This window comes from Rhyacophila brunnea, unplaced genomic scaffold (assembly GCF_057557595.1).
Source record: "Rhyacophila brunnea isolate RB1 unplaced genomic scaffold, BYU_Rbru_1.0 scaffold_14, whole genome shotgun sequence".
NCBI lineage: Eukaryota > Metazoa > Arthropoda > Insecta > Trichoptera > Rhyacophilidae > Rhyacophila > Rhyacophila brunnea.
Window position 1 is genome coordinate 6,018,155 of NW_028232796.1, and position 27,836 is coordinate 6,045,990.

The window sequence follows — 27,836 nt, forward strand, 5'->3', positions numbered from 1 at the left end:
ATCATCTACAACGTTTAATTAGTGTCCAGGATCATGGTTTGAAAATACAATAAAAACTCAATTTTGATACTTTTGACATGTCCCCCCTTAACTGATAGTATTGGTGCAGGTATTTTTTAATGAAATAACTAGAACACAAATTATGACTAAATAAGTAGAAGTGAAAGATATAACATATTCAATATTATATTGATGACCCAATCACATGTTTTAGAATTTACAAATGATGTCTTTATATCGTATTTTTAGTAAAATTGTTGTAGAAACACATACTGTGAAAATAATTTTCTATAAATTAAATTATATCCACCTTACATAAATTTTAAAACAATATGTACCTACTTATCGGTTTAAAAATACAAGGATAATTCATTATTTAACCAATGATCATTTATACTTAATTATTATACGTGTAAAAATATTAATAAAATAGATTACGATTCACATAACTTTATAATATACAAACATAATTTCCAGGATTTGGGGAAATATTTCTAGGATCGCAACACTGAATTTTGACATACCTGACATGACAGGAACCCGTATAATGGGCTTGTTTAAAGTATTGTATAAGCTCGCCTTTTAAATACGACTATTTTTCTTCTTCGCAATAAATCAAAAGTTTACTGATAATATTACGAACATCATTTCGTATTGTTTTAGACATCTTTTGAATATAAAAAGCTTCAAATTACGTAAATTGATAGATGCGTCCAATACGAAGTGTCAAAAATGTAATGAATAATTTGGGGGCGTTCCTAATTTGAAACCGGAAGTTCGATTGGGGATTGTAGTTCACAGAATTGCCACGTAGCCAAGATGAAGTTGCCGGACAATAAGTATATGTATTAGTAAATTCATTGTTCAAGATAATTCGTCCGGCAACTAAAAGATGTGTGAAGGAATCCCTCTCTACATAATATTGCGAAATGTATATTCAGTACCTATTGAATAAAAAAAATTAAAAAAAAAAACTACTTTTTTATTCAACAAATAATTTATAAGAGCATGTTATATTTTGTAAAATGTACATAATTTATTATATATCTCGTAGACACTTCAGAAATATACCTATTAGAAAAAGTATTTGGTGCCGGGAGAGGATCGAACCAATGTGTTTTACCAATTTAACCACCTTCACCTTACCTAATTGCGGCAAAATTAACTAATGCTTACACAACTGGAGCGCTTCTCCCATTTCCTTAATATTGGCTACCGTTTTTACCGGCTAATATTTTGAAGGTTTGGATCAAGGTACCAATACTAGTTACATACTGAAAAATAGAGTCCTATGTGGCATTTAGGTTTATCTAAATTTTTGAGCGTAATGTAGAGTTGTCGACGTTAAGCATCTGTTCCAACAAGAATAATATTAAGAAACATGTCATAATATTATGCTCTTTCTCTCTTCCACTTAGGCGTTATAATAAGATTAATAGGTATATGTTTTTTTTCACTAAACTTAGGTCATCGAAATCTACGTCAAGGCGTCGTGCACATAGAATCGGGCTCTAGGGGCGCTCGCGCATATTCAATGTGAATCATCTAAAATACAACGTAATCAAATACGCCAGCGCACACTGGATTTGACGACGCATTGTGCCCGCCTGCCTCATGATTCATCGTTTTTTGGCTTCTCAGCGATACGAATTAACGAAAAACAACGTAGTCCATTCATTGAACACGGCAAGCAAAATCACGCTTGTGGAAGCGTCGTCGATAGACGGGCGAGAAGGCATTATTTAATAACAGTGAACCCAATGTTTAGTTTGCTGTGTGTCTAATATTTCGCTGGTAGAATGATGTCATCGTAAATATTAATTACAAGCCCGAGAAATAATATAATATTTTTATTGCTTTGTTATGAGAGACGCTGATAATAATAATTATTTTGTGCTTCTTGGGCCTCTTATTACATACGTGAAGGGTAATGGGCAGGTGGGAGGGGGCCTACTCAGTAGTGAGCGCACCGAGCGCTTTTTTAAAGTTAGACACGTATGGTTCTTCATCGCGCTCTTTTGTCTTACTTTAATAGTACTTGCACTTGTCAGTTATTTAATATCAATCATTTATATTTTTATTCAGCGAGTAGGTCACAAGATTTACGAATGTAATATTTCTTACTAAAAATATACAATTAGAATTCGTGTGTTTTTAAGGTATTTTCAAAAAAATATTTATGTTCAATATAATATAATTTATAATATACTTTTACCTCATTATGGTGAATTTAGATTTTTGTAAACTGTGTATTGTAACTCAATGATATAAGCTGGGTAAAAGCTTTTTACTGGTATGTAACCAATAATAGATTAATCCCTTTTTGATGTTGAATAAGTAAATTTTGAGTGGTACTACGTAGATAAGTCGTTTTAACCCCTACTAAGCAGAAACGGAAAACAAGTGCCTAATCGAAAACCCGTTTAATTCAAAATCACATTTTCCACTTGGAAAAACACTAACTACATTTTAAGTGTTTAACAGTGCATGGGGTTTATATCTGGTTTATTTTAGGATGGCGGCTATCCCTGAACCGTAATAAAGTTAAACCTTTTGCTGTATTTTTAACGATAACAGATATATTTTTAGACTGTTTGGCATAATATACTACACTGCCCTTCCAAGTAAGAAGGTAGTAACTGACTCTCACATACTTTCGAGATAAATGACATTATATGTTTTTTTTTCAAGTTTTAGTACTGTGAATTAATAAAAAACGGTGATATTTTTTATAAGTAGGATGTCAGTATACAAACAAAGTAATAATAAACAAGCAGTAACTGCAATAAATAGGTGCAATTACTGCCGTTTTGCTAAGAAATGTGTATTATTTTAGCAGATGTCCAATTTTTCACTAAGTTTTTAACAGCATTTTAGTGATAATACTGATTTTAAAGTGAACAGAATATAGCTTTCAAAATTATCTAACGGATGGCATTCATAATTCAATTTCACAAATTTTGCGAGTTACTGCCTTCTTCCTTAGAAGAGCAGTATACACCCACTTACGCTACTATTAATTATTTCATTATTTTGACCGTAAATTGATTTATCATTTTTAGATTGCACAGAAGTACACTTTTACTTTAAGTATCTAAAGACACAAAATTAATTATTAAATTGCCTCTGTACTACAAAAAGGTGTCTAATTAATGCTTTCATAATCGGTCTACCTATATTTCAACATTAAAATACCACAGCCGTATTTTGTTTTGAGTTAATATTGAAACCTTATATAATATATTTGATATAAAATCGTATGATTTGGTATTTTAGATTCGACATCGAGACCACTGGTCGATTGCCAAAGCAGAGTGAAATGTGTAAGTAACGAAAATATACTTACGCCATGATACCGCTGGGTGGATATGGAGTAATTCAAAACAGTTACAATACCCTATCACATAATCGTGTCTTTACCGTAACATAATTATTCGTAAGATGTTCTATCGGATATAATAGATGGCCGTAAAAAATATTAAAATAAATTCCTCACCTAAATAAACCACTTAAAATACACTATAAAAACCACCTGAATACAAAGTAAAGACATAAGTAATAATTACAAGATAAAATGAACTTTTTATGTACCACGTTTTTAAATTTTCTGTAGAATCATATAAACTTGACAATTCTATGTATTAATAAAAACTTTTTATAGTTTTTATAATACTGAATAAATATTATGGAATACTGAAATGTCATTTTGACATTTCATATTGATTTCCATAGTAACACACGTATATATTAATAATTTGTTGCTAAGTTGCTAGGACCCCCTTAGCAACCAACAATAATTACTTACTAAAAATAGCTTTCCATACAAAACAGAATTAACTGAAAATGAATTCAATTCTGCTTAAAAATGGCTAAAAGTATTAAAATAATGTATTGTCGTCGTGTTCTAATATAGTCTAAAAGTTTCAAATGTCTAGCTAGTCGAGAAGTTAGTGAAAAATCTTTAATCGTACAATACAAATCTTGGACAAACAAGAAAAAAAATGTACAGGATACACAAGAAAAAATTAGTACTGGACAAAATAAATAGGAATACGAGCTAATAAAAACCTGGTAAAAAATAGGTAGGTAAGTAAAGTAGAAATGAAATCATAATGTTGTATAAACTATAATTTATATAAAATTCTGTTGGATTCTCGTATCAAGTCGTACCTATGAAATATCTGATTAAAATGACACCGTTATTATCAAACATTCGATGCCAATCAATATCGAATTAATGTTCTTATTGAATCTAATAAAACTGCAATGATCCACAAACAACGGGTTTCTTGTATCGCAATGGTATACGGGAGTTTCTTTCCGGTAAGATAGCTCACGGTAAATTGTGCTACGGCAAAATGTAATACGTACAATTTAAATGTAACCTCACATAATATATCACATCTACACTGAATAGATTAAAAAGATAGATATGCGATAACCATTAGCCTTAGGCCAACACCTTCAAGAGCCAGTTTTGGTTCATGACTTAATTACAGTCCGGCATTAAAAAGCAAAAGATACAAACCCTTCTTTTTTTTACTGAGGCTTTGACTATGACTTGCTGTCATGTCGCCTCTTCTCTTCTAGAAGAGGATCCGCCAATCAAGACCTTACTCCTATTCTGTTAAAGAACCTTACAATTTTGCCAAGCTCTTCCATCTTACCCACCGCCAGGGCACCTTTCAATTCGTCGACATTCTTACAGATATCCGCAATTCGCAGCTGTACTCTGTGACGTTCATATTTAGGGCATTGTACTTCTATATGTACAATGTCTTCTTAAACATCACATTGATCGCAGCGCTGCGAATTGCTTCTTCCCATGAGCACATCAATTTTTTTACCCTTGTGTGCCCTGTTCTTAGCCTCAGTATGAATTATTATTCCTATTGGCATAAATAAATTATTCTTGAACACGTGTTTAGGTGTAAGTATCCCATATTTTTCTTATGGCTTCTTATAGCCACATTAAGGCAGCCTAGATCCCGAGTCATAGTAATAGATAAGAATAAGACAGTTTATTAATTTGACTTATTTTTATTTGTCAATAAATAGTTTACATACAGTATAATATTATAAATTTATTATTCCCATGATTAATTTATACAACTTGGTTTTATAACATAAATTTAGATTTTTTTTGCCAAAAGACATTTAGACAAAATTGCAGAACATTCCCTATTATGTGCCAATAATATTATATCACCAACTTCTTGGACATTGAGTTACTTACGGAGGTTGTATTTTAAAGAGAATCTGTATATACGTGTGTCCCTGTTAATGCAAAAATATGACCGGTGTATGCAGCTTTTATTTGCTTGATACTCGTTATAAGTCCTATTAGCTTATTAACACCCCTAAAAACCTCCCTATTAGTAGTGTGCTGTTAATATGTTTAGAATAATTAAAAGATTTCTTTTCAATAATAACGAAAGGTACTACATGTTGAAATATTTAAAATGCTATTATTACTATCGACGGAAGGTAATTTGAATTTAAATTTTAATGGATTTAAGTTTTGTACTATTTCATTTGAGTCATTTTTGCGACCCGGGTTTTGTCTTTCGGTATATTCAGGCACTATCTATACTCACTGTGATTCTTGACTTATTAAGTGGGTGATTAAGTTTTGAACTACTTCATTGTATTAATTTATTATATAAGTTAGCATAATTAATTATATTCGTCTTCAGTGTGTATTTGCCTTTTGGTAAGTGCACATTGTACATAGTGCCTGAAGATGCCGAAAGGCGAAACCCGAGTCACATAAATTGACTTAAATAGAATAGTACAAAACTTAAATTCATTAGAATTTAAAATACTAATAGAATATTTATAATGTATGTTGACTATTTAAAAAATATATATTTAAGATTCTTGCGTTTGAATCAAGCTTTTCTTGGCGTTTTATTTGATGTTTGTGTATTTTTACTATTTCACACTACTACTTTACTAAAAATAATAATAATAATGAATGTGTTGTTAATTTTCTTTTCTAGAGTGTAAAGGTTCTGATTGTGTGTTTTCTTGGTTAGATTACATTATTTTCCTCAGAGATAATATTTCAGCCTTTGACACGCCTTAAATAGACTTTTATCTCATCTGCCAGTAGGTTTTTGAACTATCTGCTCATTACATTGAACCATAAAATTAACAATGAGAGTTTCATTCATCACCTAAGTTATTTCTTGTTGTATTGAACAGTATTCCGTACAGGGGTGTTACTTACTGTTATGGCTAAGGTAAGTAAAATCGAGAATTAAAGCAGTTTGAAGCTACAGGAAAATCACATGAAATCAATAGAAATATGAAAAAAAAACACATTTTTTATATAAGCACCATCCAGGAGTAAGATACTGTTAATTGGCCTGCTCTAAATCTATGATGTTTATTTATTATAAAATATGATCATCTCACAACTTTTTTCTGATACTGAAATAACAGCTATCTTCTCGTAGTACTCCAATGATGACGCTGGGAATATTTGATATCTTCCATTTTCCAGAAAAATGCCCATCTCCATTGCAAGATTAAATAATATATTATGAAAGTGTGTATTTTTAGACAAAGTCACAACGACAAAAACAACCCAAAAATATAACTATCAAACGAGCCTGTTGGTGTCCAATTATCCACTTCATAATAATAAATCATCAGTTGACAAGCTTTACCGACACATTACCGGCAATAATTTGTCCATATTATAGATATAACGAAAATGTAGTTTGAAAATATATATAAAAACATTACTTGTTTATTTATCAAAAACTAAAATTACAGTTTTTCTCACAACCACATCCTTGGTATGTTAGCGTTAGCATATCGATAGGTATTTTATTGGCTATCATTGCATCATAGGCCATATTCACATGTATGGGATCTGGGACTGGCTTCCTTGTTAAAATCCACAAATATCCTGTACCTATTCAAAGTATAGTTCAAAGTTAAATATAATGTTGATAGAATAACATTAAAATTAATGTTAATATTTTTATTTTAGCTCTGATTTAATATATGTATGCAGCAGGTAAATTATAAGTACGTCCAAATTGCCAACATGACAAGAGTCAAAGTAGTAATTTTTCACTATTTTAACACACAATATTGTAGTGAGAACATTTAAAAAAATAAATTACGTAATTGAACATGTTTCTTTTTTTATTTTACTACCCAAACTCTTGCATATAGATCTTTTTTTATATAACTATTAAGTATTTTAACCTACGTTAGAAATATATATATAAATCAAAATATTGATAATTTATTATAAAAATAAGTAATTCGCCAATTTTTTCTCCTGAGCGAAACATTTGGATCAAATTTAGAGATTAATACTTGATTTGGATAAAATAAACATTGAAAATTATTCAAAATACGCCTTCATGCATATATCTTTGGAGTATAATTATATTACATTGCATGAGGTTGTATATTCTAGAACAATGTCTCTCATGGCCCCCACATCCAGAAGCGGGCCCACAAGCTAGGATCTCTGGCAGAGCCCCCTACCTATCGCTTAGGACAAAGACAGTATGACGCCCTACAGTAGCGTTTTCTAAATAGTGTACGTGGTAAAATTAATGTGTATATTTAGTGTTTTTTTTTTGTATATTGTAATACATCCATTTCAATTATGGAGCTGCCGAGTATCGATACACAATTAAAAATTGTAGCGTGTAATCACATAATTTTAAATAATAACAATAGTGAAGGAAAATAGCACCTCAGGTGATTTTTTTTTACTATGAAAGCAAATTTGTGATGTGTGTTTATTTCACTTATCTGATCGACTTACTTTGCCGGGCCCTTCCTGAGCCCGGGCCCCCAGGCTAGAGCCCTGTCAACCCCCCCTCTCATCTCATTTCAATATTGTACAACAATTTTCCAGTAGCCCCTCGTAGTCCAGTGCGTAAGGCACTGGCTTTTCATCTGAGGGCCCCGAGTTCGATCTCGGTGAAGTTACAATATACTTAAGTGATTTTCTGGTTGTTTCTCTTATAATACCAAATACACTATTATTTGTCTTTGGGCTATATAGATTTTTGTAGTTTTAAAAAGAAAAAAAATATATTAATTTTATCCCGATAGTGAAATCTAATCCACATGTTTGAGTCGTGGAATTGAATCTCATGTCTGGAAAATTCAAAGGTTGTTTTTCATAAATGATTGGTATATGGACGATATGTTACGTGAATCATCGAAGTGTGGATATAACAACCATTTCTTATAAAAACAGTTACAAAACTCAGCACAAATCCAAGATCAACACTGAATTTTAAAGTGACTGTTGATGTCACACGTGAGTTTATAGCTTAATAAAATCCAAAGACGATAATTTGTTGAAGCCTTTTAAAGTTGATATAAATTAAAAAAAAAACTTACTGGTATTTAATAAAGTATTATCACGGCATGAATATACTACTGCATAATTTACATAGTCAGTCTCTATTACGTTATAAGGAGCTGCAACAGGTACGAAGCCTAACATAACTGACAGACTAGCAACATTAGACGGACCGGTGAATTTTGCTTTTCCAGAAATGGTATTACAAATACCTAACCTAAAAATTACAATACGCATTAATGACACAATAATAAGGCACCCACAAACTTTAACCTTTCACCAAAATGCAAGTTTTTTTTTAACATAATAAACATATTATAAATAATTACACATCAAGATGATTACAAGATGACATTTAATAAAAGGGTGGGTATTAATCACACATTGCGTTAGTCAAAATTTACACCAAAAAATATATTCAAACATTTAGAAAAAGTTTTCACATAATTAAAATAGATAATACCAAACACAAGTAATATATCACAGTTTGAAAATATAAGTAAACTTTGATTTGGAAACTACTATAGTCATACAGAAAAATCTAAATTCAAATCAAAATTCACAAAGCAAAATAATATTTCAGCAATAAAAAGAACAAACTGAGCCAGCTGGCTCTCGCCAGTCTGTCTCGCTAGGTCTTGCAGACAGCTTTTTGTCATATGACATAGTGTTGGATTTTAATAAAATTGTGAAGTTATAGTTTTCCCTTCGGGATGGATTTTCGTTCACCTTAGACAGTTTGACATTTTGCTGATTTGTTAGTTTCATGATTTGCAAGTCGTCACTGGCAATATAAATTTGAGGTTATATGTGTAATTTAATCTGCAGTCTAGCCTTCAGAATGTCGTCTGATACTACCTCAGACTGCTAGTCGTAGCTGGCAATCGCCGATTGTTACCACTGATATTTTGATAAATATGTATGTGGGTATATAAATGTTTCGTTAAATTTAATCACGTGCATTAAATATGATGAATTACACATCTCAATCATTCAAATATAATGCAATATAATATATAATTATCATAAATAGCGATCCAATATAGCGTGAATTTCAATATCCCATGGGTCCCATTAGATAATAGAAGAAGGTTAGCAGTGTAAAAAATAAATTTATACATTTGTAATACAATAAATTTGGCATGTTATGACTATATTGTAATATATTGGCCTCAAATATCTTTAGGTAATTATTCGATAAAAAAATAGTGTGTGAACAGCCGTAAAGAAGTATTTAAAAAAAATCAAATTTGGAATACAATTACCTATCTATGGAATTAAACCAGTGACAGCGCTATCGGACGATATGTACGTAGTGAATTGTACCGATAGTATGTTTTCTTGCCGGAAAAAAAATTAAGTGCGCCAATGCGTACATAGTGATATTTGAATAAAAATAATCGGTTCTATCAGTCAATAAAGGATTAGAAAGTCTTAACGGCCCACATGCCCAACGTAGGTCAACATAGAGATTTTATGGTATTTTCAAAGTATTAGCCTGGACATTCCTTAAACGTTGTAGATAATCTATTTATATAGTTTTGAAGCCTTATTATCCTATATATTTATTTTAAGCCCTTGATGACTGCATAAAGTATTTTTATTGCATAAAATAGTATTCTTTTAAACCTCTCGATCTAATGTTTCAGATATCAGTCATATTTCAGTACATCCATGGTGTTAATTTTTTTTAGATTTATTAATTTTTAAACGCATTTATAAAATAATTAGTAAAATTTATGTTGACATTATTTTAGTGAAATATTTACGAAAAAATATATTTATAATCTCTGCGATCTCAAGTTTGACAAGAAGGCGCATTAGGCATTTTATTATTCAAAAAATGGGCAAGATTAGCACATTTGAAAATAATTCTAGGGATACTGATTATAAAAACAAATAAATTAACAAAATATAGCATTTAGATAATATTTTAAACGGTCGTTGGTACTTTATTAAAAAATATCTTTCAAGATGAATGTTAAAATATAATGTACTTGATCTTGGGTTTTGAATACCGAGAGTGTAATATTACACACCTTTGTAAACCAACGTTGCCAACTTATCTTTTTTCTTATCAGATCTAGCATTTTTGAACAGCCACCATGAAAAAATTGAATCTGGCATATCCTATGGTGTTCTATAATATAGCATTTTTCGACACCACAAACAGCTTAAAACATCTCTTATGAGACGCTAGAATGGTATATTAGATTTAATTTAGGTTCAACACGCTGGTCTTTTGAACCTTATAATATCTTATAAATTAAATAAATGTTACGTGGAAAAAATTACCTAAAATAATAAGCAATAAAAATTTTAATTTAAAAAAAAATAGATAAAAATTTGCTTACCTTCATATTTTATTTTATGACTAATTTTATGAATTGTAAAATACCAAATTGCTCTCTTATATTCGTTGTTGAAAACCCAATATCAAAAGTTATAACATATTTTTTTGAAGACACTTTTTTATTCACTAAATATGCATACTTAAATGAATGAACGAATTGCACAATTATACTACCTATCTATGTTTTTCTCGATATGCATACTACGTAGTCTGTGAAGACTTTCTACAAAAAATATCATGATGTATTCTTTACCAGTAATCAAATTTTAAAAATATTTATTCTATATTATAAAATATGATAAGTACGTTTATTTATACGTTTAATCCGCTTTTCCTATCATGTATTATGGAAAATTATGTATAAAATTATAAAAATAGCCAGTTAGAGTTATTATTCAACTATAATGTTATATTTAAGTTGTCACTTACCTAATATTTAACACTTGTGAATTCCGGACATTAATGACATCAGGAATTCCGCTCAAACTGTAAGTAGCAGTGATACATTTCCCAAAAATTTCAAAAAAGTTGTCATACTTTGCATACTCATACCACGTTCCAAGATACTATAAAATACAATAAAAATTATTGGACAGGTTTTGGAAAATTAGGTATTATAAAAATAGCACTCGGTTAAGAGTATGAAGTATTTAGCAGGTCAGTTTTATTTGCATCTTCTTAATACCTAAATTTAAAATAAAAAAACCTGAAACCCTCGAGGCATGACATTTAAAAGTCATATGAAATAAAAAAAAAACTACGAGAGAACCATATTGCAAAATAAGCTGAGATGAGAATGTATTAATTTTTATTTCGTTACATTATATTTTAATAATTTTCGACAAGGTTTTCAAATTTCAAATTTCAATTTTTCGTTTACATACCGTGAATATTACAAATTATAAATTTAAGACATTCACAACATGACATTTAAAAACAATGTATGGTAGAAATAAATATATCGTCGCTTAAGGAACAACACCGCGAAAGTCAATTTATTAAAATTTTCGGGGGAAACAAAAAATTCTCAAAAAATTGAAAATTGATACCTTTTAACTTTTTTTTTGTGTTTAGTTAAAAAAATGTTTTTTATGATACTGCATATTGTCGCTTAATACTTTGGACGCGGAAGACGCGCACGGCGCGTAATGGCCAGGCGGCCGATCGATGTAATTAACGTGCATTTTAAAGGGGGCAAGTAAAATCTCATTATCTCTTCAGCAGCGAAAGCGTTAAGGAACAACACCGCGGAAGTCAAATTCACTTCCTAGTTTAAATTGACTTCCGCGGTGTTGTTCCTTAAGCGACGATATGCAGTATCATAAAAAACAGTATGAAAAGTAAAGTAAAGGATTTAAAAATTATGAAAAATATAAATAAATTGTATAAATAATTATAAAGCATGGAAGCACACCGAATGAACTAAGTAGACCCTATTTTAAGAATTTATAAAACAACGTCCACCTATACTTATCCTCACTTAGGTGGAATATATCAACATCCGAAGCGATTTGGTTGAACAGAATTATTGCCCTCCCAATTGGCATACTAATGGCAGGTTAATTCTGTTACTCGGGAGAACAAAAATCTGATCCCCTTGGTTTCATTAATGATTATCAAGGACACACAAGTAAATACTACCAAGAATAACAGAGTTCTCATATTATACACCACGTATAAGTCAAAAAAAATACTTGGCCAAATACTGATATCTTCTAGCATTTAAAGTACAGTATGTAAGCATACCTACGAGAAAGTCAGTTGGATAAAGCCACGGATAGTATCCATATAACCTCAAATAAAGGAGTCCCAAAAATTTCTTTTGAACTCGCTCCACCATAAGGTTATATTTCAACTTATGCGGGCCCAAACAATCGACTTACTCTCGAGCCAGCTTCTAACTAAGGTATTATAAAGAATTTTTAATACAGTAACATCCGAAAAGACGCCGTAAGTAGGTACGTAAGACAAAGCTCAATATTTGTAGCGCATTTTTACAAATGATAGCTATATGGCCACTAAATGACATCATACTGTCAAACGCAATGCCAAAAGATCCCTTACAAATAGTATTCGCGAAAAAGCTCTACCGTGCATCGAATATTGGAAAAATAATACTCGCGAGGCTCTGGTAAACGATAAAATATTGCATTTTTCAATATTGAAGTCCGGTTTGTTACGCCTGCCCCAATCTAATATATTATCTATATCAAATTGGAGTTGACGACAATCGTCCAAGGCGACAACTGCCATGAAGATTTTCAAGTCATCAGCGAACAACAAAAACATAGCATTTTTAATGACCATTACTATGTCATTTATAAAAAATTGTAAACAACAATGGCCCCAAGTTTGAGTCTTGAGGGACACCAGGAAATGTATTGAATGTCTGTGCCTGGAAGACGCCATAAGATACGTATTATTGAAAATTCCTAAAATAGTTTCCGAATAACTTCAGAAAATGATCTGACAATCCAATTAGTTGTCAAACGCTTTTGAGAAGTCATTGTAGGAACAGTCAACCTGATGAGCCTCTATCTAGTAATGACGACAAATAATCTACAAATACCATCAGGTTAGTTTCCGTTGATCGGCCAACTCTAAATTCATGCTGCTCATTCATTATAAATGACTAAATTTTTGGAAAAATCATGCTATGCATGATCATCTCAAGAGATTTTGCTGGTACCGAGAGAACAGCTACCGGCCTGTAGTTTTCCACTGATGACTCGGTACCACTCTTAATAATTATATGAATTTCACCATCAAATTTGTTATCTGTCTAATAATTCGCGCGTATTTTTTGACATGTTGTCAGTAAAGTTGAAAGTCTACTATTGCTACTGCTACTACTATACTACTCTTAAAAATAAATTGTTTCTCTCCCAAACAATGAACAAACGTACACTAATACTACAGAAATTGAAAATATTTGACGGTCATACTGCGAAAATTACGGCCATAATTCGGTAAAAATCAATGCCCAGTTAAAAGTTGAACCAGCTTAAAAATTTGAAGATACCATTAGTGTTTGGATTGCTTGATACCTGTACATACTCGTTCAGTCCATTTACGTAAAAATATTGCTGATGTGTGCGAAATTATGTCGGAAGAGCTAGGAATATCGAAAACAAGAAGATCACAGCAACTTGGCCTGTCTTTATGGCAAATTTTGTATAAAGATCTTCACTCCATCCATATAAGATCCAGATCACGTAACAATTCAACCCAACAGACCACTGGTAGCATCGCAGATTCACTTATTGGGTCTTGGAACAACTGGTAATTGACGGTGAATTTTCAAGGAACATCATCTTTAGTGATAAGGCACATTTTCACCTCAATAGGTAGTAGGTTCGTTAATAAGCAAAACTGCCATATTTCAGGCGAGCAAAACTCACAAGTGTGAATTAGTGAAAAAAAATCTTACTAAAATTTAGATAACCCTTTACTTACTTTGGCTGGTTCAAAATTTTTTTTCACGCTTACTGTAGGGCATCTTTCAAAAATACCAAATCTCTGGGCATAGCATGTAACTGTCATGCAAAGGAGTACAAATGCTTTTGCATACATATTGACCTGAAAAAATGACTTATAATGAATAATATAATATTATATTTAGTTGTTGATTTAGTATTCTATACAAAAATTCAATTTTTATTAGTACAATGTAGAATAAGTACTTAGAAAAAGCATATTAAAACCTGATCGATTTATTAGTCAGGCGTGCGTGTGCTCGCTAACAAAATGTTCAAAATCTTCTTCATCAATATCACAATCTAAATAGTCCATAAACCTGCTCTTGTTGATTACGAGAAGACTTTCGACAGCCGCTCTTCCTTCAAGACTCTAGAGCACAGGTTCTAAAACTTATTTTGCCCACCGACGTTAATTAAATTTTTATTTTATTAAATATTAACTAATCGTAAATAGTTTTATGTTTATCGTTCTTGCACTTGCTTATAATTTTTAATTAAGTTTTGTTTTATTATTACTTAGCAGAATTTGATATTTTTAATAAAGAATATATGTTTCTATGGTATTCCAAACTATTTTTTTTAAATATAATTGTTAACTATATTGATATTATTAATACTAGGTTATATTGAACTATTTTTGAAAATAATGTGTTGGCTTACGTTTGGTGTATATGGAGAAATCGATAGTTACACCGTTGTAGTCTTCTTTCTAAAAGGTTAATTAAAAATTTGGATTATTTATAAGAAAATATATTGCATCTCTACTATACCCGAAAGCGCAAACACTATTTTATGGCTAAGTTAATATGGAATACATTATGTGGTTTGTTATTTCAAATGTTTTTTCTTTAAAAAAACAAGTGTGTAAATAGTAGATACAGTATGATGGTAAAATACCGTTTTGATTAATTATTAATGATTCAATTGAAATATCATAACTGTGAAGGTATTATACTAAAGTTATTGATACTAATTGAACTGACATTTACGTGGAAGATCTCCGTTATAATGGTTATGAAACAAAGTTCATTCTACTTTAACTGAATTATAATTTTTACTTTGTAATTGAAGTGCTTATTTTCAGTTACCTACCACCTCACCCCCTCGAACAAAAATCGGTAACCGGAAAAAACAGAGCATGAATAAACAGTACATGAAGAAACAGAACGGTAACAAAATAGAATATAAAAAAACAGAACAGTGACAAAACGGAACAGCCAGGGGAAAAATAAAACATTAATTTTAATTAAAAAATATTAATAATAAATAAACAAGATAATTTAAAACTTCATTTTATAAACGAAATATATAAATATTTAGTATATATTGTGTTTCTATGGTATTCCAAACTATTTTTTTTAAATATAATTGTTAACTATATTGATAATAATAATACTAGGTTATATTGAACTATTTTTGAAAATAATGTGTTGGCTTACGTTTGGTTTATATGGAGAAATCGATAGTTACACCTTTGTAGTCTTCTTTCTAAAAGGTTTTTAATTGAAAATTTTGATTATTTATAAGAAAATATATTGCGTCTCTACTATACCCGGAAGCGCAAACACTATTGTATGGCTAAGTTAATATGGAATACGTTATGTGGCTTGTTATTTCAAATGTTTTTTCTTTAAAAAAACAAGTGTGTAAATAGTAGATACAGTATGGTGGTAAAATACTGTATTGATAAATTATTAATGAATCAATTGAAATATCATAACTGTAAAGGTATTATATTAACACTTTCGCTGCTGAAGAGATAATGAGATTTTAATTGCCCCCTTGAAAATGCACGTTAATTACATCGATTGGCCGCCTGGTCATTACGCGCCGTGTGCGTCTTACGCGTCCAAAGTATTAAAGCTATTGATACTAATTGAACTGACATTTACGTGGAAGATCTCCATTATAATGGTTATGAAACAAAGTTAATTCTCCATTAACTGAGTCATAACTTTTACTTTGTAAATGAAGTGCCTATTGTTAGTTACCTACCACCTCACCCGCTCGAATCAAAATCGGTAACTGGAAAAAACAGAACATGAATAAACAGAGCATAAAAAAACAGAACGGTAACAAAACAAAACATGAAAAAACAGAACAGTGACAAAACGGAACAGCTAGGGGAAAAATAAAACATTCATTTTTTGTCGTATCTATTCATTAATTGAATGATACTAATATGTATTTTTAAATTAATTAAATCAAATTAAAATTATAATAATTAAAAAATTACTCATAAAACTTAAGTTTATAGACGAAATATTTAATGTATTATATAATCACTGCATGTTGGCCATTCGGCGAAAAAACCTCAATTATTTATCTGCTTGATTTTGATAATCATGCACAACTCCACAGAATTAATCAACTCATTATTTTGTTTTACCTAGTCACCCAATCATTTTCAACATATTAGATTGATTAAGACGAGATATTATATTTAGTTTGACGGCAACACCGAGGTGAGTTCATTTTAATTGAAGCTTTCCAGTGATTAGGAATGCAGAAATTATATAATTTGATTTTTTACGGCTTATTGAAAACCTGTGTTATTAAAAACATATACAACATAATATAGAGATACGATAATTTCATTATTAAATATTATATTTTTCCCGAAAGGTCATACTTATATTAATCGCTTTTCTTTTTATTCATGGAACCATAACAAGAGTTCTGCCATTAACCATAAAGTTCGCGTTTGACATAAATATTAATACTACTAAAAATAAGCATTAAAACATTATACTAATTGTTATATCGGATTGTCAATTTTGTGCCACTCTGCATAATTGGTAAAAAATTTGTGTTATATAAGATTCTAATTATTTGCATTGCATATTTTTCTCATTTCGTTTATTTGGCATATTTTATGGCCAGGTGTATGATAAGTCGGACATAATAATATTGTGCTAATACACTTTTTTTCTTATTATGTATCAGGAAGTAAAAAAATAATCGGTGTGTGTACTTATGTACGCGCGTTAGAATTTATACTTCTTTTGCGTAACAAAACAAAATATTATTGCAGAATGTACCTACTTTGGAAGAAAAAAATCTCAAAACCTGTGTTTGAAAATTTAGAAAATCGCTATTTCGACCATCTTTGCTTAAACAGATGACTGTACAACTATTTTCGTTAACAATAATAATTTATTACAAATCAAAAGTAAAACATAGCTTATGCCCTATTTAATGGTTTAACTGAAACGTGATATTGGCTTTTGTGATGAACCATAATAATTATTATTGTCTTCAATTATTATAAACCTCTAATAAATAAGTTAACATGAGATATATTATGACAAATATTATCCTAAAGTATGAAGTGTCTAAATATTGTAAATTTACAACATACCATTGTTTGAATTATTTACCAACTCAACATTCACAAAATTTATTTATTTATTGATATATAATTTTACTCATGAATGAAAGTTGCAACATTCAGTCTATACCAACCGGCCCAAGCAACATCCCTCAATATAACAGCTGAAAATTACAAACCTCCAGCATTTAGAACACCCGAACATCGCCGCGCAAAATAAACTATGTTGCATTGGCGGGCAAAACTTCCGTCCTACGCCAAATTAATGCATTACATTTGCGCGCGCAACTTCATCCCACGCCAAAAATACGCTCGTATCTGTTTTCTCAAACGCGCCTAAAGAAGTATAACTTTAAAAATATGCTATATTTAACTAGTACAGCAAATTAAAATTTTTATATTTCACATGGTGTATAAAAAAATATTTTATGATGCCCTTAAAACACTCTGAAACGGTTTGAAAAAGTTAGGGAAACTGATTTACCGTTCTAAAACACAACATTTAAATAATACATCATCGATAGACGATAATCAATAGTATAGGGTGTAATATTTTAAAATTTATGTAAAGTACCATTGGTGACACCAAAAGTTTTGGTCACATTACCCATCGGGATCGATTTCATGACTTTATGTTCATATTTAATAAAAAAATATATTTTTTTTGTAAATATTCGTGAGATCTTCATGAAGCGTGTAGATAATGTTTTATATTAATTATATATAATTTGGAAATATTTCAGAAATATACTTATTAGAGAATGAATATTAGAGAATGTTATTTGAGACAAGTTTTTGTGGTTTGAATTAAAGTACCTTCGAATAATAGGTAGGTACGAACCTTGATTAATAGCAAACGTCAAACAAATTTTCTCAAATATTATATTCTTTAATTGCACATACGTAATATGAAAGCACATGAGAAATATATATTTACATTTATATTAGAGCATATCTTAAAAAAAATATTCGTTGAATTTAAAAATAGTTTATTTTATATTAATAAAATTAGGTATTATACTTTTTTTTCACAAAAAACACGGCAGTATTTATACACCATTAAAGTGATTGATTTTATATTATCCTACTATTCAATAATGTAAATTATATATACATTTTATGACATATTATATATTATAAAGTTAACATTACTAGATCTCACAAATTCATACAAGTTGGCCAGCACATATCTCTCGCTCTGATGTTATTGTATTTTATCTAGTACGATAAATCTTAGAACCTAAAAACCTGAATTTGTCATATATTTAAATCCTACTCTCCTCCCATAAATGCCGTTTAACTTGTACAGACGTATTTCGATATCATTTGGGGTGCTTTCAATTCAACCCTTGTTTGAGGGTCCCAAACGAAAAAAAATTTAAATTCATAGAATTCAGTATTCAATCACGCGTTCCGTCTTCCCTCCAGTTCAGAATAGCTGGCGTGCCAGTAAAGTTGTAAGACACAGTCTATCAAACGCGCTAGAAACAAAATAGGTTGAAATAATCAAATAATAAATTAATGGGGATTCATTAATTAATGGAGATAACATTTACTTCGTTAGAGCGATAGAATCCAAATTTAAAAGAGAACACTTATAATAATTTTATTATGGCCATAAAATTAAAAAAAAATAGTTCTTAGTGTATATTTACTTCCCAACCTTTTTTGTTACGGCGCCTTTAAAAATGCTACTTTTATTATCACTTCACAATATACACAAAGAATATGGTTATTTTTAGAAGTAAAGTGGAATACGGAACAGGCAGGGTAGCTTGGTTTGACTCCCAAACGAATAAATCAGAATTTGGTGCGTGAATGAAATGAACCCTGGTTTTATTATCTCCTTCCAATTTAGATGGGCGAAATCATGATTATGCGTTCTGATGAATTACGAGATCGATCGGGCGAAGCGAAACGATAACCTTCCAGTTAAATCGTTGATAACTGAATGACCATGTTGCTTTCTTCTACTAAATGTTTTATAGTGATTAGATACAATAGAAAATGCTGCTATCAACTACTTGAATATTTTTGATAATCATGCTTATGAGGTTTATTATGTAATGCATGATTCGTTTTGTAAATTATAAATAATTGATTTTAATTTGAACAATTAGGCAGTTTTAATAATTGCGTAAGATTGATTTCATACAAATAACTTTTGTGCATATCACATAGCATTATTTCTTAATTTGCGATATTATCGATTATTGAATAATTATATTATTTTGTTAAATTAGCTTTCTGTTGAAATTTAATTGACTCACATAAATCACTTGTTTTGCAATTTTAACAATATTATGTTGGACGATACATTGTAGTTATAAATTAATGGTTTCCTGCCAAGTCATGTTGGATGGCAGGGTATTCACCCTACAGTTATATGTATTATATTATTTAAATCAGACTTTATCAGTATTCCCTATTTCTTCCCTATTTCAGTACATTGATCTATTTTTGTTCTCTCATCTAGTTTATTCAAATATTCGAATATAAAAATAATTCTGCAAGATAAGTCTTTTTTGATGCTAATAGCCAGTATTTAAAATGGCAAATAATAGAAACCTTTGCTAAAAAGGGCTTCATATCTGCTTTGTTTTAAATTTTTCATTATTTTTACGATATTAATGTGATGATTGCGTTAAAGTGAATACTCCACCAACTATACAAATGATTTACAAACTGGGGGGGTGCGAAAAGTTTAAACTTAAATTTTTTATTGCTTTGGGTATTAAATTTCGTCTAAAATACATTCTTTCGAGACTTATTTTATTAATATGGGGCGTAGTTACATGAAGTTTGGAAACCATTAAACTACTGGCACCTAGCGGAAAAGGTTTCCCATTTGAAACGTGTTTTTGGTAATTTATTTTTAAAACTGTTTTAATTATTGAATACGTGTCTAAAAACATTAAAATAAATATATGTTTTATTTACTGTCAAAGATAAACTCCTAATTTAAAGAAAAACGTTAAACAATGTGAATTCGCTAAAAGATCTTTTTATTACACATTATTTTATGGTCATTTTTATTATTATAGTTTAGTTTATTAAGTTTTCTCTAATGATAAAAGTAAAAATTTATGACTAATTCATAGTTTTATTATTTTTTTATAATTGTTTTAAAAACATCGAATTTTATAAAAAATTCAAATATGTAAAATTAAGTTTTTTTTAAATTTATTTAGGTCAAGCAACAGGATCAATTACATTGAATAAGTATAATAATTATAATATATAATAAAACAACATGTGATGGTCCCAATATTTTTTTTATCTTCCTATGCTTAACAGTAATGCTATCAGTTTGCAACCTTCACCGGTAAACTTCTCCTGGCCGGTTGATTATAGGTCAAATTTTTTTTATAATTTAATTAAAACGATATAACCACGACACTGATATAACGCTCAAAGAAAATGCTATCATCTAGGTATTACAATAACATGTTCATGATGAGTTTTCCTTTAAAATATTGCCTAATCTTTATCGAACATATTATATACTTATCGATTTGATGAGAAAATATTACTATATTGTTTACAACGTTTTGGTATTTTTGTAAAGTTATTTATTTAAAAGATTTAATGTCGCATATCTTTGGAGGTGGAATATATTCGGTATTTACTTGCTATTTACTATATATACATATATATTATATATTAAAAGATTGTACATTATCAGTCTCGACAGTTTCCTGGCAGAGTATTAGTAGGTATACGTCAAGTATGCTAATAGTACAATCGCAAGGAGCCATTGTAAAGGAAAATAAGGCTGTTAATTTAAAATGCTAAAAGCAGAAAAGTAGCTGCTTTGTTTGAATATGGCCGGATAAAATGAGGTAAGCGATGATTTATTGGAAATATGTGATAGTAAATATCTGTTTCTGACAATTACAATAAAAAAAATACTCACAATAAATATTTCAATACTATATTTTTCAGAAAAATATTTGAAAAGAACCGATTATTTATTTAAATAAAATTATGTACAATCTATGGATATTATTTATATTTATTTCGCAGCACTCAATCCATTTTTTGTAAAAAATATTAATAACACTGAAAATATTTAATAATAGCGGTTGGTGGAATTTTCTATTCCTAACACCATTATGCTATTGTGAATGAAAAATTAATATTTACTAATATTTATATGGTAAATGTTAATTAAATTTTGAATTTTGAAATACAAACCTCTACTCTGTGGAGGCCCATATGATTTTATTAGGATCGGACATGGTCGAAAGAAAGAAGAAGACATTTTGAATACATTAATGCTCAATAAACCAACATTACATTTAGTAATAATCACAGCGGCGTCGATATGAAAGATTCGTCCTATGTAACAGCAATAGTCAATACCCGATTTGTAGGAATGGCGATTTGACGTAGCTAACTGGGCGACGGACTACTTGGTTCTGCAGAGATTAATAAAATATGTAAAGAGAAACGCGTACTTATCTTATAATTTTAATCAAAAAGAAGGCAACAAGTCTATTGTAAATAATATAGTAACGAAAATTTAAGGTTTATGTGAAATGTCTATGGAGACTATGGTGTACTTTTACATTGTAAAATTACACTTAGCATTAGTAATATTGCGAAATAATCATTAGAAACAAAACACTAATCAGCAAGTTGCACAATGTCCTTCTACGAGCTTTTGATTTTGACAATATATATTATTATTCAACCCTTCACTATAACTATCAAACAGCCAATAGTGTTGCGTAATAATTGATACATTATAATATTATATACATATTATTAGTGGTATGAGGTGACTTTTGATTGGGTTACATATAAGTTGTACGTATGAAGTTCATCGTGGGACACTTATTTGTATGCCGCAGTACGTGAAACATGAGTTCCTATAACATTTTATCAAATGACGAGTTCTTCGTTGAACATTTCATCGTGGAATACATTTGTACGTATTTTACAAAATGCGGCGATATTTTGCGAATAGTACTGTTCTAATTAGATTAACCCTTACCTAACCTAACCTAGTAAAGATATCACATAAAATTTGCCACATGTTGTAGCATACGTACAAATATACTCCACGGTGAAATGTTCAACGAAGAACTCGTCATTTGATTAAATGTTAAACGAACTCATGTTTCACGTACTGCGGCGCACGAATAAGTGTCCTGCGGTGAATTGTTTGCGTACAAATTTCCGGATACGTATTAATTGCAGGGATTAAGTTTTAAAAAATACATTTTTACCATATTATATTTTATACGTATTATTTACTTAGGATTTTGTTCACCATTCGAATCGTGGTGAGTAGGCAATAAAGTGTTCTGTAGTATTTCAGAGTTGTTATATTTGCAATATTCTATCCATATTGACATAATATTCATAATTGAATATTACTTTCCATAATTGAGAACATGTAAAATGTCTACCAACCATTGTGATGTTCAAAATGAACATAACTAACTTTCATACCGCTCGCAACCCCGATTATTATCTATGGTCACGTCGATGGAGCGTACGCGATTTGACAGATGTCGCTGATGGAATTTCCGGCAACAAAGAAGGTCGCGAGGTGTGGAACAAGCAACTTGGCTTTTTGATTCTGACTGTCGTCTAGTATAGTAGTGCTCCGCTTGAGTTTTACCCAACATTTATCATGGATGTCACTTAACGGAGCACGATTGCAGCCGCAGTGCTTGAAGCCTCTGATCGTTCCAGTTTAGTATTTTAAAACTATTATTATTTGATTCACTACTCTTCCAATGTTCCTTTTCAAACTTAGCTGCTTGCATTTATTTTAGTATTTCCAAATTTCAATATCGAGCCGCTTAATAACCTTTTAATGTATTTCTAATTTCTTGCCTTTGCTATAATATAATTTCTGTCAAGTATATAAATTGCTATTTTATTTATTGTTCCCACTTTATTCCACACTGTTAAATAATTACATATTATCTTTCACGGTCTTAAGATCGTGTGGCGTCCAGTAGTTTATTATGCACATCCTAAATCATAGATTGCACGTGCCTTCTGCCGTGTAATCTCTTGTTTTCTAATTAAATTTACAATTGTCAGTGGCGAGGTTGCGGGAGTAATTATTGTTCGGCTTAAAAAAGATCAGGTAATTCACGGCCATTCCTTGTGTCTCATGCTCTTTGCTCTTAACTATACTTTAACTTTACACTTATCCTATTCTCTTATTAGAAACTCTTTTATTTTGTAGTTGTGACGACAATGATCACAATTACAAAATATTAAGATATCATCATCAAAAAATAATTATATAATATAAAACATTGAGATTGAGAAATAAATACATTTATTTTATTGAATATTTCTAGAGATATATTTCTAGGATTACTTCTAAAGCATATTATTATATGAAGCACGCACCATTGGTATACACCTACCTACACATAATAATAGGTAATATTAAAGTGACATTGGGTCAAATCTAACTATATCAACCCGATTGCTACATGATTAAATCCGAGCATCTGTAGGGGATGTAAAACTTTAAAACTTATTTTTTTGCAAATTTAATAAAAAAAAAATGCTCAACTGTTATGAATCAGATAATGGTAAGCTACGATTATTTTGCCAGTCATCACAGATTTCTTTTTTTGTCGGAGATATTTTGTGTGGTTATTGCATCGAACCGTATACTTTATCATCATTATTGTCGCTAACTTAGTTTGTCACACGATTAATGAAACAGAGTTATTTTCGTATTTCTTAATAAATGCTCGAATACATAGTATATTATGTGGTATATTTAGAGACTGTCTATTTTTGTATTTTTCTTTATTCCATTGAATAAGATATTCTACTATTTAACATATTTTAATTCTTAATTATCCTATTACTATGAGATGCCATTGTATATTATTACCACGTTTTTATTAGATTGTATTCATGTTTATCTAGTACAAGATTTGTATTGGATGATTGAAGATTTATAACTAACTTCTCGACTAGCTAGATATTTGAATCTTTTAGAATATATCAGAACACGATGACAATGCATTATTTTAATACTTTTAGTCATATTTAAGTGGAATTGAATTCATTTTCAGTTAATTCTGTTTTATATGAAAAGTTATTTCGGAAGAAATCCGTAATCCAATCCACTATCATTGGTTGCTAATTGGGTGGTCCTAGCAACTAAATTATTAATAAATACGTGCGTTACTATGGAAATCTAAATGACATTTCAGTATTCCATATTTGTTTGTTTGTTTGTTTTTTATTTACTTCATATCAAGTACAATTTTGAGCATATTGCTACTTTTAGCCATCTTTAAGCAGAATTTAATACATTTTCAGTCAATTCTGTTTTGCATGGAAAGTTATTTCGGAAAAAATTCGTAAAAAGTAAAACACTATTATTGGTTGCTAAGAGAGTCCTAGCAACTAAATTATTAATATATACGTGCGTTACTATGAAAATTAATATGAAATGTCAAAATGACATTTCAGTATTCTATATTTATTCAGTATTTCTATCAAGTACAAAAAAAAGTATTTATTAATACATAGAATTGTCAAGTTTATATGCTTCAACAGAAAATTTAAGAACGTGGTAAGTATATAAAAAGTTATTTCTATCTTGTAATTATTATCTACATGTATATCTGTAACGTTATATGTGGGAAAATATATGTAAATGTGTAGGACAGAACAAAACAGGGAGAAAACGTATTCAAAGGGGGAGAGATAACATACACTTATACGCGATTTCTATATTTGAAAAATAAACTGACATCTAATTAATAAAGTAATTAAAATTCTAATGGATTCAAGCTCTGTACTATTCTATTTAGGTCGTTTTTTGCGACACGGGTTTCGCCTTTCGGCATCTTCAGGCGTCGTGTACACTCACCAAAGGCAAACACACACTGACAACTTTTTTTTGACAGTTGACAAATCCTTACTTCCCACCTTCCTCAAATCCCAGAATTATTGTCACAAGACCAGACAATTAGCCATTACGGGTCATTATAGACCGTGATGCTAATAATACTTAGTAAGCTCAAGTAATAGGCAACAAGCGGAAGTGGGCAAGTTGTTAAATTTTACCGTCGTTTCTTACCTACAGCCTGACTCAAAAAGAGTGACTTCAAGACAGCCGTTGCGCGTAGTCAGCTCAAGCAAATAAATGAGTGCATGTTGCCGCATTTCGTTAAATAGCCTACAGCCAGGTCAGCTTGATATAGTGTGACTGTCGTAAAAACGATACTTCTTAATACCTGCCAAGCCACGATACCGGCTCTTATCATTCATCAATCTCATTATAATCCTTAAACGGTATACCGTCAAGTGTCGCGCATTGGGTAACCCAAACAAACAATACCGCGCGAGTGATAGTACAACCAGACCACGAATACATCATCAACATCATAAAAAGATCAGTGCCTGGCATTCTGCTAAATTGCCCCCACCCCTAGATCCGAAATCCATATCATCCTTAAAATTACAGTCCACTTGCGAAAAGCGTCACCACTCTATATAGGTCAGATTTTGAGTTTGGGTAGAAAAAACATTTTTTCAAGGAATAATTAACAAAAAAAATACCTCAAAGTTGAATCTGGATGGAATTTTTTTAAATTCGGGTAAAGATTAAGGCTATACCTCAGTTGAGGCATGGTCTAAAAAGATCGTGGCTAGGTGATGCGCGGATTGTGGGTCGCGGGTGCAAATGACGCATGCCGAACGAAATATTATTTGTCATTTAAATCCAACATGCGTACATTTAATGTTCTGTTTATTGTTCTATTAGTAACAATAATAATATATTCATTGATATGTTTTCTTTTTCAAGTAAATGGGACGTTTTTAGTCATCTTTACACGATTTAAGAATTAATACCCCCGTCGCCATCACGAAACAAATTGACGTATTCACACCTCCACGTTTGCTCTCAGATTGCCAGCGAGTCCAAAGTTTCGTCGGGCCTATAGTTGAAAATTATTTGACGTTTCACTGAAGTATCGTCTTAAGAGTGAAGAAAGGATTTTATTTTTAAGAAGAATGCATGGCCAAAGACAGAAATACTGTTACTATTTTTCTTAAAAATATCTTCAGCACGTCACCCATTATTAAAAATATTTTTTTGGTATTTTGGTACGTAAGCAACGTTCCCTCTAATTTTTCTAATGTGTGTGCGGATTATCAACGCATCTGAGCAGTGGCGTAACTAGGGTTGGTGCCCAGTATCGGTAAACTTACACACCCCTCCCCCACAAACACACACAGACAATTTTTCATTAAAACCTATATTTTTAAGGTATTTAATAATTTCAGTGATTTTATATAAATTAACGATATTTTTTGAAGTGAATAAAAAAAATAGGAAATAAAGAAAAAAAGTATTCGTTGGTAAAATATATTAAATACTAAGTAAATAATAACTAACTTGTAGAACGTATTTTTATATTTATATTAAATCTATATATGTTGTGTGGTGACTGTGCGAGGGATGAAAACATGTGTGCGGACACACTTCGGTAAGTATGCGTGCGCACACCTTTCATGGAATATTGTACGTAAGCATAAAAAGGTTGACAACCTCTGACAACTAGACTCTATCAGGTATGTTTCTGATAATAAAATAGATAGACTTTTTCTGTTGTTAAGAAAACTAAATTAAATAAAATAATCCAGTCGAACCGAGCAGAGAGAATCAAATGCGCTAGATTTATGACGTTATATTTCCCTCGATCGTTTTTCGTTCGGCGAAACCAAACAAGAATAATTCCCACAGAAGAAAGAAACCCCATTACCGAAATAAGATCTCGAAATGAACTATAACACGTGTTCGCCGTGTTATTTCCACAAATGGGGGAGGAAAGGAAGGCATAGAAACTTTTGTATTGGAAACCATGTGGACACGTGTAATATAGTAGAACGGAAAATGTACATGCTTAGAATAAAATAACAATGGTTAGCCATCGAGATATATTATTTAAGGCTATATTATATAAAATATATATATTCAGATAATTCTAGCTACTAATATATTATGCGCTGTTACACACAATGCGCCAACGTATGTTGTTGTGTAAAGACCGGATTTTGTAAAATGGCGATTATCTTTCTATATACACGATATTCTTCTTATCTGATCCGCCTCATATGAGCATGTTGCTCTATTAACGATAATATGCAACATATAATTCCAACATGTATAATTATTAGCCACAATTTTTTGTATTATTTTTAACAATGTCTAAAAGGAATTATATAATTTATTTACTCACTAATGTTATTTTTAAATATTTTTTTTAGATACGTATAGTAATTTTACCTACATTATCCAGTCAAAATATCATAAAATTC

The 27,836-nt window shown here is 30.5% G+C and overlaps 1 protein-coding gene across 1 annotated transcript; it reads right to left on the reverse strand.

Annotated features, from left to right (window-relative positions):
• Nucleotides 1-6,289: 6,289 nt before the first annotated feature.
• Nucleotides 6,290-15,674, reverse strand: LOC147075562 (apolipoprotein D-like). The gene is made up of 6 exons (XM_085941850.1): nucleotides 15,619-15,674; nucleotides 14,840-14,888; nucleotides 14,157-14,279; nucleotides 11,130-11,266; nucleotides 8,386-8,564; nucleotides 6,290-6,925 (listed from the first exon to the last, which is right to left on the reverse strand). The coding sequence occupies exons 3-6, from the start codon at nucleotides 14,271-14,273 to the stop codon at nucleotides 6,765-6,767; spliced, it is 594 nt and encodes a 197-aa protein (XP_085797976.1). The 5' UTR covers nucleotides 14,274-14,279; nucleotides 14,840-14,888; nucleotides 15,619-15,674; the 3' UTR covers nucleotides 6,290-6,764.
• Nucleotides 15,675-27,836: the final 12,162 nt, after the last annotated feature.

Bases quoted from the DNA above. Each gene is read 5' to 3' on its own strand.
- LOC147075562 (XM_085941850.1), bottom strand. From the start codon at position 14,273: ATGTATGCAAAAGCATTTGTACTCCTTTGCATGACAGTTACATGCTAT. The intron at 11,267-14,156 runs GTAAGTAAAGGG...TGTATTTTATAG, and splicing joins AAAATTTTGAACCAGCCAAA to TATCTTGGAACGTGGTATGA. The intron at 8,565-11,129 runs GTAAGTGACAAC...TGTAATTTTTAG, and splicing joins TCACAAGTGTTAAATATTAG to GTTAGGTATTTGTAATACCA.